The following is a 14,925-nucleotide window of genomic DNA, read 5'->3' on the forward strand; positions in this document are numbered from 1 at the left end:
GGGCTTAATGACCGTACTGAATTCAGTTGTTTTTTATAATTCTGAAATGTTTTGTATAATTCTGAAATGTACATAACTGGTATGGATCACACATTCGTTTCACCTTGTTTCTATATCCGTCACTACTTGACCATTCCAATATGGCCGCCACACTTTTTCACCATATCCCACATGTGTTAGTCCATCTTCACTTTTCTTTTAGTTTATTTTCTCGTGTTTCTCCTTGCACGACAGACAACCGGCTGTTACCTGAATGAGCACGCGTCTTCACGCCGCTATGTTATTCACCTAGAAGTAAGTGCATGCAAACACGCGTTTGGTTCGCTCTAACAATCACGCAACCGACTTTTCTTCGGAGCACGCCCTCGCCGGCTTAAACATGTACGCTACTGAGTAACCTGTGTCCTATTACCCGACCTCGCTAGTCGACCCTGCTTGTACAGTTTTGTAAAAATTTATTAATTTCGCCACAATCCCCTCACGCCACTAATAGTTGGTAGTTTTTTAATCTGCACCATGAGCACCTTGTAGAATGAACCCATGCCATGTCACTGTAGTACCCCTTAAATTTTTTTTATGTATTCTTCCTCCTCAGCCTATCCGTGATCAAGGGCTATACAGCCCGAAATGCATTGGATTTAACCGTTCAGGTGTCCAACGATGTTGTCCTCTGATATGCTTTGAATATCAGCAAATTTACAAACAAATTACAAATGGAATAACTTTAAAGAAAATAAACGTTATACTTTCGAAAACTTTATGAAGCACTTTTGATGATCATTCTTGGTGTGCCTCATTGGGGATGTACCTGCGGTTCCCGCAAACTACCTTATTCAAGAACATAACAAAAGTCTTGACTGATCTGAACCTTTCTTACATCTTTTAAGTAGCCTTAGCCAGGGTAATCATGTGTTGGGTCTTACAAACGAGACAGTATTGAAACTCACATTAGATGTGACTGAGGTTCACATAAATGCATCTGGGAGTCCCAACATTTGCTTTGAGACTCACTTAACATAGTGTAATCCCCAAAATCTATAAGATTAGAGAAAAAAAGATCCCTACCCTTTTTTAATTATAAAGCTCATCGTATCTGGTATTGTGACATTAAGTCGAAGTACAACTATAGCTTACATCGCTGTTTGATATTCCAGCATATTCTTCTATCCAGGACTACTGTATGCCACTTGTGAGACTGAGGACTTCAGGCTGTCATTATATATATAAGATGGGCGACATTGTGGCCCAATATAAATCAATCATAACCTCTACGTAAAATATTTGACTGTCACTGCAGCAATTTTTCATGTATTCCTATTATGTCAAGATCTCTCTCATCACAATGATATTTGAAGTTCACACAATTAAACGAGAATAACGTGTAAGGTTTAGTCTCACTTACCTCATCAGGGTCTGAGAGCTTGAATTCCCAGCCATCACCTGTCCAGCTGATGAAGGACTGGCATGATTTGTCAGTGAGCAACTCGAGCAGAAATTGCCACAGCTGGATAGGGCCACTACCTGTGAACACATACACCAACACAATTCTTAATAAATGGTCACCTGAGGATCCTTTATCCCAAACAAAACAAGTGCAGGACCCCAATATCTTACAGGTCACCCTCAAAGACCACATCTCACTTGCTTATTAATGGGATCATTCCACCATAAGCAATCCCATCCCTATGTCACCGAACTCACTGATGAGTCTGCTTTCATCCGAAGAATAAGTACCACCACTGCTACACATAGTGATATTGATTGTCCAATTACCATAGACTCTCAAAATCATGCAACAAATCAGTTAGTGTTAACTTTTTTTACCCGCTCTGTCAATTTACCATAATAGAAACGCCCCTGTAAATCCAGTGACAAAAGAAGAATGTTGGGTAGGACAGAGTGATATGATGTAGAGAAGTGAGACAGTACTCATATAGTCCATACCTTTTACTACTATATATAACTCTAGAAATGATTTTGGTCTGTGCTGTTCACTTTTCCTATACTCCTTTTCTAACGGAGATAGGTGTGAAGAAGCTTAATGGTTGCATTGACTTTCCTGAATTATCCCTTCCAGCAGACCACAGGCGGTCTGTCCACTAGGTCTCATGATGCAGAAAGATTGCACACACACTTTCCTTAAAAAAATGCTAACTGTTGTTAAATGCAGTACTAGCCAATTACTCAATACCAGTGTTGTGGGAAAATGCTGCTAGAAGTAGATGGTTGTATGCCATTATGTTGTGAGCTACAACATGGGAAAGGTGCTCCATCATTACCTGCCATTACATCGCAGGAATTCTATCTTTGCAGATACACTCTTAATAGTCATTTTGTATGTGGGGATAAACAACGAAACCAAACACCCCCTGCCTCTTTATATTTTTCCATGTCATTTATGAAGTTTATGTATGAAGGTATATATACATATATTGCAGTCACCGGTAGGTAGTTGTAGTTAGGACCATGTTTACATAGAAAAAGCGATTTTTGACTTGCCTATGTCTCTGGTGCTGTTTGACGAATCTTCGCAAAAGTTCCCCGAAAAAGTGTGCTGCTGATTCTTGTTACACATGGAAAGTTCCAGGGTGATCTGTCAAATGGGGACCGAGAAAAAGGTGCTAATAAAAACTGTGTTATCCCATGTTAATTCCCATGGGACCTGTCAACAAGCCTACAAGTTGAACTGCTGGATGGAATTACACAAAATTTTGCAGAAAGGAAGATTTGGTTACGCAGATTACACTTTTTCTTATTTGGTGTAAATCCGTTCAGTAGTTGTTGAGAAATTTAATAAAATACAATAAGTGATATCTGTGACTGTGTGGACTTTGCGAATAATAACAAGTTCGTGCAGGGAAATGCTGAGTTCTGATTGGCTGTCAACACTTCACCCAGGAAATGTTGGCAGCCATCTTGGGACTCAGCTTGTGCAAAGTCCCCCATAAAAGTTTTAAAAAATAAAGAAATTGGGGCAGGGTAGGAATACCCAGACCACATTAAATTGGACAGGCCAAAAAAGCATTAAAAAAAGATAATGAAATTGTGATATTCGCGGTAAAAAAAAACAAGGGTGTCCCGCATTTGTTTTAAATCAACTGGTCCACAGCCCTGGTGATCCCACCTACCTGTGGCTATGTAATGCAATTGAGGGGGCCACATGCCTCCCCCTCATGGAGCCATAGGTGGTCCTGTAGACTGCCACCCCCCAGGGACAGTTCCTGCTATGTCCTAGGCTACCCACCCCAGGAACATAGCTGTTTGCGGTGGCTTGGCAGGAGTTTTAACCACTCCCTTGAAGCCACAGCAAACACTCCATTTCAGCAAGTAAGATCAGTGAAAATGTTCTTGCTTACTGACAGCGGAGCATTTGTCTGTCTCACTGCCTCCTGTCAAGCGAGCAGGGAAACAGATAAATTGCTTTCATAGACAAGGAGCTGCATGTTCAGAAGCTCCCTATGCGTGAAAGCAAAGCCAGCTCCAGCAAGAGCGGGGAGGCAGCAGGGACCATGGGGGCCTTGAGGCTCTCCCTGTGGTCCCATTGCAAACTGAATGCCCTGGGGGCACCCAAAGAACCATGGTCTGTCCCGGGGGATGGGGTCCCCGTGGGCCAAAATTGGCCCAAGCGAAGGGGTCCTAGGGCTGAAATCCAATTGGTGAATGTATCAGAGACAACATTAATGTTTTGAACTAAACAAAAGACAGAAAATCTCCAGTTATAGTTAGCACAGCTAACTATGACTTTCCCCTGGCCATGCACTGCTTATGACCTCACATATTACGTTATTCATGACATGTTCTATGATATCATTTATGACACCACTCCTGAAATTTCAAATAACATAATTGATGACATCACTCATGACATTATATGAGATTCTTCTGTACACATTGCTCCACAATTGAGTAAGTACAAAATAGCACAGAATAACAAGAAGCATCATTAATGCCATCACACATACAACCCCCTAAGGTGAACCAATCCTGTGATATGTGTAACAGTCAGCCTACACCATACAGTTTATGGGTAGCCAAGTTCATATTAACAATCAACCACAGATAGATGGGTAACCCCAACTGCAGACCTTGTTCAATCTGTATGCAGCTGTTCAGAGAAAACTAATTTCCTTCAGATACTCAACTTCTGTTACATGACTAATGCCCTACTTCGAATATTTGATACAGGCCTTTTGCTGTATCAAACCCTTCACAGTCAATGAACCTATAGTGAGAAATGAAGTGACTATAAGTAGAAAAGTGGGTACTGTAAACAGAGCTTACTCCATGGAGAGAGTTTTCTCTGTAGCACACTGCTAGCAGTCATGAAAAATACATCACAGAGCATTAGAAAGAATCTACTAAGAAAAGTATTCCCTCTATGCTAAACTAGTCCAAGGAGACACTCTTCAATAACAATACCCAAGGTATGAAGTTGCAAAAGGTCATACTACTGCAGCCTTCATTCTGTGGTGCACACTTTACAGGTAACCCATTTTCTGAAGCTAAACAAGCACATGCACATAGGTTAGCACTTGGCGCACACAGTCTTCTATATTATCTTGAAACTGTCATGCTGTAATGATTCTGTCTAAAGACTCCAAACCTGCTTACAATACTGAGTGTCGACTAAGTATAATATTTTCCCTGTTGGATCTTTTTCTGCAGAACCAAAAAAAGTGTGTGGAACATACTGTACACAAGTCGTCAACAGTAGGCCTGGGCGGAGTTCACAGAGTTCAGAACTCCACGAAGTGACCCAAAAACTCTGCCACGTTAAGCGGAGTTCCACGCTAGGTCAGTTCGTTTGCGCTGGTTTTTAAAGCCTGGTGTTAGTAGCACGCTGGAAAATCAGTGGAAACTGCACCATATGCAGCACAAAAGGGCGCTGCTTCTTTCTGCCACTCGAGTAGATGTTCTACTCGAGCGGCAGCTTCTTCAATGCGGACAGATGGTTTCTCAATGTGAGTGGTAGTGGCCATCTGTGACCATAAGCATAGAGAAATCTCACCAGAAGGTGGTCTGGAGTAAGATTTGCCTCAAGAGCGAGGAAAAAACTCCAGTTCGATGACTATAATTCCACAAAGCTTGGAGCCATATTTATTTATGCTGCCAGAATTACCGCATTTTTAGTAAATGGCTCTTAAGACACTGACTTGAATAGTCCCGGATTATGAAATTTGAGGAATTATGGTCATCGGACCAGACTCCCGTGCTTATGGGCCAAAGTAATTACTATATGATGTCAATGATGGCAGGCGAGGGGCAATTGTCATGCTTTCAAATCCATTGTGTGAGGAGGTACATCATTTGAATAAAAGCGTGCAGGCTTGTAGTTGCAACTGTATAATAACCCAAACCTGCTCCCATGAGAATGTAAGGCAACCCTTACAGGGTGAGATTGCATGAGGGGGACAGATTGCTGAAATTGAGCGTGCATAAGATATGATTATAGACATTGTTATTTCACTGGTAAATGTCAACAAAAGGAAAGACAACTTATAAAGCATAAACTATGACCATTACCCCGGGAATACAACGTTTGCCATTTGGGACTTACGTACATGAATTTGAAATTATGCGGAGATGCACTCCCTTTAGTAAATAGATTAAATTCTAATTTAAAATTTTTAATTCGAATATTAGCCTTTTAATCCGCGTGCTGCAGAGGTAGCACGGTTGCCTTTCCTGTGCCTCTTAAGTTAACCTTCCTATCTTGAGTCCTGAGGACTCGACCTCTACGCACAATGGCTTTTAGTAATTCAACCCAAATAAACACACTTTAGCAAATATTAGACTGTAACTTGTCATATTCATTTTGATTTAATTCGACACCAAAATGTAAACTTTTGTTGAGATCTTCATGAAAATTCATAAACATACGTTGTTTACTTGCGAACAAAATGAAAAAAGTTTCACAATATATAAACATAAAAAGTTTTTTCAACAACTTCTTCTGTGCTTCTTCTTTAGCTCAATGCATTTCGGGCCATACTTGACCCTTCATCAGGAGCGTGCTAATCTATAACAACAATATACACACAGTCAACAGTAACTTATTTCAGCTGAGGAGTAAATTGCTTAATACAAAATCTGGAAGAAGTTCTTCATTAAACATCAATAACTCTCATTTCGGGGTAAATGCGTGTTTGTTACTCAAACCACCGGCACCACACCCACGTGTGAATCGTGAAGCGAAAAAAGAAAAAACCAAAGTAAAACATGCTTACATGTTCAGGCTTCCAGCAGGACAACATAAACCTAAAAATATAACACCTCGGTCATTATGATATCTACGCTCTGAGTTCTGAAGACAAATGAATTCCATAAGTGAAGAGCTCTCGTGCCACTCAAATAAACAAAAATATCAAATGTAATGGACAAAATATCGAATGGACAGAATATAGACTACAAAAGTATCGATTTTGAGGTAAGTAAGTTAATATCGATTTACATAAATTTAGAAATTCAACATATAATATAGATGTTAAATATATCGATGTTTTAATAATATCGAATTTTTTACTCTATATTTTGAGTGTATACCCTTCCAAGCTTTCAGAATGGTTGTGTGTGACATTTTCAATATTTCAGTGTACTTATAAGGGACATTCAACAATTATGAGTGACACATTTTTTGCAAGCAAAATCCAGCAATAAAGGTGAGGGAAACCTTATAAATATTAGAAATTATACCCATTTAAGCAACATGCATCTGATGTCTTTGAAAACTGTTTTTAGGTCACTTTGTAGATTAGGATCTCTGTGACAAAAGCAGTATCCCCTGAGCTACCCACATAAAATACTGTTCTGTGATATACAGAATACACTTGCTTTGCTACAGCCATGTGTTAACCATCTGAGCTACTGGTGAGTCAAAAGTAATTTCTCTACAGCAGGAACATGATTGATCATTATATTATCTTTCACTTACGGACGGAGTCACTGAGTGCTGGATAAATTCTGTCTGCTCAGCCTGGTCGCTGCAGCTGGGGTCAGTGGAGTCACTCACTGCAGACAGGTGCTCTGACAGTGTGATGTGCTGGAGACGGGAGTCAGTCACCATTGTGGTATGGGTTGGCTGGCACAGTGACAGAGATGTTGCTGACCAGTCTGCAGCTGTAGATTGTGGTTAGGGTGAGAAGGCATGGCATGGCATGGCACGCTGTGTTCAGAACGCCTTTAGAGACACAGCGCCTGTTGTCAGTGTCACCGTGACTGGCACAGGCACTAGCAATAGGAGGTCGAATAATTATGGCTTCTGACAGTGGCAGAAGCAATTTCTGGCAGTGGCATGCATTTGAAATGAAAAGGTCCTGCTGCTGCACAGCCTGCACTGACCTGAAGCCTTTCGTTAAGTGTTTAGAGATGAAGCAGCTGCCGAAGATCATTGATGGCTGAGGGAGTTGACAGGAGTAGCCGTCCTGTTGAGTGCACTTCATTCTCGCACAAGCTGCCAGCTGACAGGAGAGCCCCTGCATAAACCTGGGGCTGGTGCCATGCTTAACAAACTCTGCTCAGCACGCGCTGGACTCAGGGCACTGAGTTTCAGAGGCTGAGGCGGACCCTTGCCACAGCAGACAACTAGTTGGTGTTAGCCAGCAGAGCGGGTCCGACGTCCGGCCAGCCCACCCCTACACAACCACTGCCCCTCAAGCTGTGGCCGGTGAATGGAAGTCACATTTTATATTATTATTTAGGCATTTTTATTTAAGGCAAACTTTATATGGACACGCATAGCAGACAGGTATGATTACACTGTCAGAAGAGACCGGACCAAATCTTAAATGATGGTTTGGAGAAATGAACACAGAACCAGGAGGCCAGAAAGCCGGCTACAATCCCAACCTCGAAGCGCTTGGGAAACGTGTGTGCACCCACCGGAGAAGTGAGGCCTTAGAGCCTAAGCAAGTGAGAGAACGGTTGTCACTGGGTGTCTTGTGTGACCTCTTTTGGCCATGTGAGGTACTAAGCCCTACTACAAGTCTAGGAAAAGTATATGGCAATGATGAGAGCTGCCGACTTGTAAACTGGGGATCCCGGTTCGAGTCCGGTGTCCGCTCAACATCTTATGATAAATGAAAGCTATTAATTTAAAATAAGGGCAAAGAATCAAAATCAGCACTGACACAACTTTTGCATTAAGAGAAAATGGGAGGGAGGAATGCTTTAGTATAATCTAAGCAGCTATGGCACCAAAGCTGAACACAGGCAGACAGTAACAGAGCCGGAAACCAAGAATGTTATAGTCCCCCAAAGCACGGATGAAGAACCATAGTGTAATGAGACAGTACTTACTTAGTCCCTGTTGCCTGGAAGGAACAAACCCGAAATGGAGGGACAAAGAGGCAAGTCTGACAACTAGCCATCAAGGATTTTTAAAGGATAGTGAAACAAACAAAATCAAAAGCAGGGGGATGACTTTCAGCCCACAAGAGAAGTTACAACAGGTCTTGAATGCGCAACTTAAAAATGGGGTTCCCGATTGAGTGTTTTTCGAAGTACGCAATAAACATACAGGTTTTCACAGTGAGCATTACTCTTCTGTCTCCCTTCCATCCCTCGTTCCCCTGTGCTGTGCATTGCATGAGCATGTGCATTGCATGAGCATGCACATAGCATCCACACCTAACTTCCATAAAAAATATAAGTAACTCTTTACACCACACATTCTAGGGATACAGATATGATAATTATCAGTCCAGTCCTAGAATTTTAGATGAAACCTAATCATTCTACATTTCGCATTAGTATGCCTTCAGAAGATCGTGCCACCCAATAATGAAAGTCTTGAACAGGAAACTGAAATGGTTGAATCATCGGCAGAGACGGAATCTTCAATCTCTGATCAGCAACACTCTGAGGAGGACCACGAGTTTCCTGCGCATTTTTCCTACTTGCCTCAAGGACTGCCATTGAGCACCAAGCATCCATCCCAGCAGTTTATTTGATGTTATTTCTATGGTGTTGGAGGCACCACAGCAGAGCACATTTTAAGTTAGCCTCTTAAGTCACAATGGGCTTCACTCGATGGCCTGGAATTTGATGGACTGTATGCTCAATTGGCGCTGACCGTTAACCTAAACAACACAAACAGCAATGGGTAAAAGATGGTGTCATGTCCTCCTTCTCTTCTGCTTTATGTCATCAACCAGTTCTGTCATGAATGTTAACATGAGTTAACTCTCTTAGACAAGGGCTACTTGAAGCATGTATATTGTGAGAGTTGCCTGAAATAGGCTTTCCTCAGCCCTACTAGCAGAGACACTATACTTCATCATAAGAGGCTTAGTCATTTGGATGATGTTGGCCACTGTTGGAAAGGTGCTTTCTCAAATCAGTAATAGAACATTTGGTTGACTGCACATGAAATGTCAGTGGAGTTTTTGATGTTGTTAATGAGTCCTCTTGTTTAGCTGTGATACATATGTTCTTAGTAGTGGAGATCTCTGTAAGGAGCCTGTTGAAAAACGGCACGAAGGTGCTAATTCCTCTACTTTGCCACTGATTTTAAGAAGATTATCAATGAGCATTTCTGTTTTTATTACTGATTTGTAAAGCTTTTTGTCCAATAAAATGGAGGAGTACTGAGAGCAGGGGAAAAAATATCTACTTATTTGTGATTTTGTAAATTGCTGCATTAACCTTGCCACAGGTTCTTAGCACTTTGAGGAGCGGAGGCAGACAGTGAGACAACACACAGAGCAGTTGAGCCTAGGGTTCATAGATGTCTGAGCTGTATGCCAGGCAGGTGTAGTAAGCAGGCAGCTAATAGCCTGAAAGGCCATCCTTGTGCGGGCTAGTTTGACGTGGTAGCATTGGTGTAAGTGAATCCATAGAATGATGGTACTTACAGGGTAAATGTAGACCTTTCATGGACGAGCTATGGTTCTTACTTAAGAGTTTATGTGTTCACCTGCTCTCTAGTAAATGTCTCAACCTAGGGGTTACTGATTATTATCAGCGCCCAATATTAAAGGGAGCTACTTCACCGCCTCTATGGTATAGGTCATAGTCGACTCTTAAAACAGAGATTAGTTCCTCTTGAATACAGCTGAGCTCTTTTACAGAGAAAATGTTCCAGGCCTTCCTACCTTGGAACAATTTCCACCATGCGGAGAGATTGGGATCTTTGAGAAGGCACAGCCCAGAACAGAGTGGCAGAACTTAAGAGTATGAGCACTGGTTGAACAGCCACTCCTACATTCCCCAAAAACATAGCCACATCTTAGGTTGCTGCACACCTTTGGGAAGCTGCAAAACCAGTAGGGGGCTCAAGCGCTGTTGCAACTCCACAAAAGAGCAGGAGATCTCACTGCATAAGAGTTTTCAGCTCAACTTAGTTCTCATCTCTTGATAACGTCACCTCACTAGGACGCTATGTTAAGAGTGCAACAATTCAATTTTGCAGGTTAAATACTGTGGAGTTGGAAATAGCATGAATTCCTCACCCTTTTTATGCTACGTCAAAATTATGTTGAGCATCACCCTATCAGTTCCCCTTATCCTGAAATTGGCCAGACCACTGCACCCAGTTTGACAGATTGAAAAATCCCCTGGGATCCAATTACACTCCAGCCTTCGCTATAATCGAGCGGCTCACAGTGGACGTCCTTGCACATCAAATCTATTACTACTATTGCTGCCAGACATGGGCTCGCCAGGATGAACTGACATCTGGATACTGGAAGTACACTAACTGATTACATTGGATGCCTTATAGTGCCATTTGTTTTACTTCTTCACCTTTTGGAGGCAACAGAGCTTGAAATTGGACCAAGGGTTTAAGGGTACACGCTACTGGCATAAGGCCTTCATTCCTGGAGACATTGTCCATCAATAAGGACGCTTCACATGTACGTGTACAGCTGGATTCATAATATTGAGATCCGCATTTTCATTAGCAAATTTTTGCCCTGAAGACGGGTGAAAAGTGTTGGCTGGTTCCACATTTTTGCAAAGGATTTCGAAAAATAAAAAGACTTGCAACAGAAATCAACAATAAATGAACTTTCCTTTTTGTGTACTATACTATTGATTATCTTGTGTAGTTCCTCTCATCAGCTTTTTCTTCTGTATTCATTTGCGGTCATGTGGCAGCTAGCCATATGAGAGGGGCAATACGAGTCTAAATCACTCTTGTGACAAGCCTAGGTAGTGCAGTTGCCGTTTACACTGCCGCCTTTTGCTTTTGTTGATGCACATCAAAAATCCAACAAAATCGTTTCTTCCATTACCCAGCAGTGCAATCAATTCTCCTTCTGCTCACAGAATAAAAACCTTCTTTTTTCCCAGAGCACATAGCAGATCCAAGAGCAGACGACACGGACTGTATAACGTGCTCCTTTTGAAATATTCACGGAAGCTACAATTTCACCTCTTGCAGCCTTTATTATATCTCCAGCTTAGAAGCACCTCACTGTGACCTATTGTGGGGCGTCTTGTGCAAAAATTGTCTTTGATCCTCTATCATTCGTAGTGTAGAATGCTTATAATTGCTTCCAGTTAGTCATTGGTTACAAACAATAGCGAGAGTTCGGTTTCACTTACTCAGTTCCATCACTTTAAATGTAAATGTGTGTATACTTGTAAAGCGCACTGTCGCCCCATCTCGGGGCATCCTGGCGCTGTATACCGCTGTGGAACCCTTCCTGGCTTTCCCTGTGAGATGCCCCCTCCTGGGCACCCCCAAGGTGAAGCCAGGAATCCCAGCGATGTTGGGGCCATTGTGGAGATTAAGCAAGCTATTGCCCAGAGTTGTACCTATGATTAGAGTAGGCACGAGGCGAGAATTATCGAGTCCGTGGACATTGAGCCCAACACTTCTCCACTTTAGAAGCAGTGAACATACTAATTTCTCCGTGAGTGACACTGTGTTTTCTGGCCAATACGGATTCATTTTTAATAAGGTACAACTAACAGTGTATGAACCTTGAACCAGTGCACAGTATTTTCATTCACAGTATGCCCGCAGACTCTGAGACACGTGTTAATGCACTGCAGAAAGAAAGCGGGACAGGAAACAGAGGAAGTAGGACTCTACAATAAATGTGCTGCAAGGGGTGATTACATAGATTGCATTGGTATTGGAAATGTGCTTAAATGTGCCAGTTTCGTTTGGTTATGTGTAACAATTGCAAATGTAATAATCTCTTCACTGATTAGTTCGTGTAAATACGTTTTTTGTTTTCTTCCCCTCTGTTCGTTGCTACAAATGCGCCGTGCCAACTTTATTTCAGATTTTTGGAAGGTTTGTGAAGTTCGAGAAGAAGGACTGAAAAAAAAACTGTAGGAAACTTCCTGTCCCCCTGAAAAAAAAAAACCTAAAGCTTTGCTGGTCAATTCATAATCTTACACACCCCTGTGCAAATAATGCTGCTAAACCGTTCTGGCACCAAGTTGGCACACACTACAATGGACGCTCCTCTGTGGAACTTTGATCTGCACCCGTACTCGAGAAAGCAACGCATCATCAGATGACACTGTAAAAACTAGCCAGCGAAAATCAATTTCAAGCTGCCTGAAATGCATTTCGCCCCCCTGAAGAGTCCATTGAATCCATATTGAGATGTTTTCCCTGAAAGACCAGCCACCGTGTCCTCCGTAACGTGTGACGCACTGGCACAACCACATGAAAGAAACATGCTATTTTACTGGCACATACCTCCAGAAGTAGAAAATGCAGCTCAAATTCCCCTTTTACCCAGCAACCCTGTAACCTCAATTGAGACTTTGCAGCTAGCTGCCAGCCCCATTGTAGAAGTAGCAGCTCTTTATCGAGCTGGCAAGATCTCTGTTTACGAGGGTGATAAGGAAGGACAACAAGCATTGGCATAGCCAATAGGTCTCGCCTTTGGGATCTTATAAGTATTTAGTTATCCAGCACAATATCCTTAATGCAACAACTTCAAGTGTTGCATGGCTAAACACTTATAAGGTTCCAAAGGCGAGACATATTGGCTATGCCAATGCTTGTTGTAAGTAACCCTGGCCCAACAACCAGTGCCACCTTTGCAAACATACCAAAGGAATCCTGCTCCACATACTATGTGTGTGTCTGGCCTTGCTAAATTACAGTCAAAAACTCTTACGACCAACTTTTAGATCTCTGAAAGTTAGTTCATGTCGCCCAGCAGTAATAGCCCTACTAATCGGGAATCCAGGTCAATCATCATGCAAAGCTGTGATAATTATTAACTATGCTTCCAAGATGCTGGAAAAACACAGTATCTGAATCGCAGGGTTTCTCAAAACTGACCTGTTATCAGAGGGATTCCTTTCATTAGCGTTTCAACATTGCTTTGGCAGAAATTCCGATCAGTTTCTCTCTGATCCTGAGATGGTGCTGTTAGATTAACTCATTAAGCACTTTATCTCTAGACGTTATCTCTTAACGTTTTGAGGAAACTGGCTATATTAAATGTGGATTATTAGGAAACATGAATTTTGTCATATTTAACAAAGAAAAGAATAGGCTTCCCATTGATGGAAAACGTGCATATTAAAAGAATAACGTCACACTGGTGAATTACCAATTGTAAATAATCAGTATTATAGATTTTGGTGAAAAAAACACTGCTGTGGGGGTAAGAAGAAACTATTCCAGCTAACCAACACCTACATTAACCCCAAAAATAAGAGACAGGAGGGAAAACTCCTAACGGACCACTTACATTGTGTTATGACTACTCGAACGGCACCAAATCTAATTCTATCTGGAGGGTAAACAGTCAAAATATCGAGTTTTTAATTTCGACCTACACTTATATCGAGTTGCTAATATCGATGGGACAGAATATCGATGTCCAGAATATCGATGGCCAGAATATCGACCCTAAGGTAAGTAATATCGAAATTACTAATATCGATAGCATATATATCGATGTAAGTAATTTCGATTTACTAATATGTGTTAGAAATATAAGTTAAGTATTTAAATTAATAGTTATAATATGTGTTTAATATGTTTTTATAATTTAAAAATATATAAGAGTAAATAATATGTTTTACTACCACAGCGGGTTGTGGGTTTATAGGGGAATAGGGTGGGAAGTAATTTATTTGTAATTAAATAATTAATTTTTCAATGATTAATTTATTTTGCAATTAAATATTAATTGGCAATTATTTATTTAAATTGATTAATTGAATAATTAATTGATAATTTATGTATATTTTTAACTAAATTATGTTTTACTACCACAGCGGGTTGTGGGTTTATAGGGGAATAGGGTGGGAAGTAATTTATTTGTAATTAAATAATTATTTTTCAATTATTAATTTATTTTGCAATTAAATATTAATTGGCAATGATTTATTTTAATTGATTAATTGATTAATTAATTGATAATTTATGTGTATTTTTAACTAAATTATATGTTTTACTACTGGAGCGGGTTGTGGGTTTATAGGGGAATAGGGTGGGAAGTAATTTATTTGTAATATTAATTAATTTTGGGTAAAGGGGTATTTTTAGGGTTCAGGGTCAGTTTTCAGTTTTTGGGTAAAGGGGTATTTTTTGGGTTCAGGGTCAGTTTTCAGTTTTTGTGTAAAGGGGAATTTTTAGGGTTCAGGGTCAGTTTTCAGTTTTTGTGTAAAGGGGTATTTTTTGGGTTCAGGGTCAGTTTTCAGTTCTTTGGTAAAGGGGTATTTTTAGGGTTCAGGGTCAGTTTTCAGTTCTTTGGTAAAGGGGTATTTTTAGGGTTCAGGGTCAGTTTTCAGTTTATGGGTAAAGGGGTATTTTTAGGGTTCAGGGTCAGTTTTCAGTTTTTGGGTAAAGGGGTATTTTTAGGGTTCAGGGTCAGTTTTCAGTTTTTGGGTAAAGGGGTATTTTTAGGGTTCAGGGTCAGTTTTCAGTTTTTGGGTAAAGGGGTTTTTTTAGGGTTCAGGGTCAGTTTTCAGTTTTTGGGTAAAGGGGTATTTTTTGGG

At 40.9% G+C, this 14,925-nt stretch overlaps 1 protein-coding gene across 1 annotated transcript in view; it reads right to left on the reverse strand.

Annotated features, from left to right (window-relative positions):
- The window catches only part of ETS1 (ETS proto-oncogene 1, transcription factor), an 811,579-nt gene that overhangs the window by 34,728 nt on the left and 761,926 nt on the right, over positions 1-14,925 (reverse strand). The window contains exon 7 of the mRNA XM_086956985.1: positions 1,403-1,521. Coding sequence (XP_086813111.1) covers positions 1,403-1,521 — 119 coding nt within the window. The remainder of the gene's footprint in view (positions 1-1,402; positions 1,522-14,925) is intronic.

The sequence above is a fragment of the Lissotriton vulgaris genome, chromosome 2_1 (genome assembly GCF_964263255.1).
Source record: "Lissotriton vulgaris chromosome 2_1, aLisVul1.2, whole genome shotgun sequence".
NCBI classification, from domain to species: Eukaryota; Metazoa; Chordata; class Amphibia; order Caudata; family Salamandridae; genus Lissotriton; species Lissotriton vulgaris.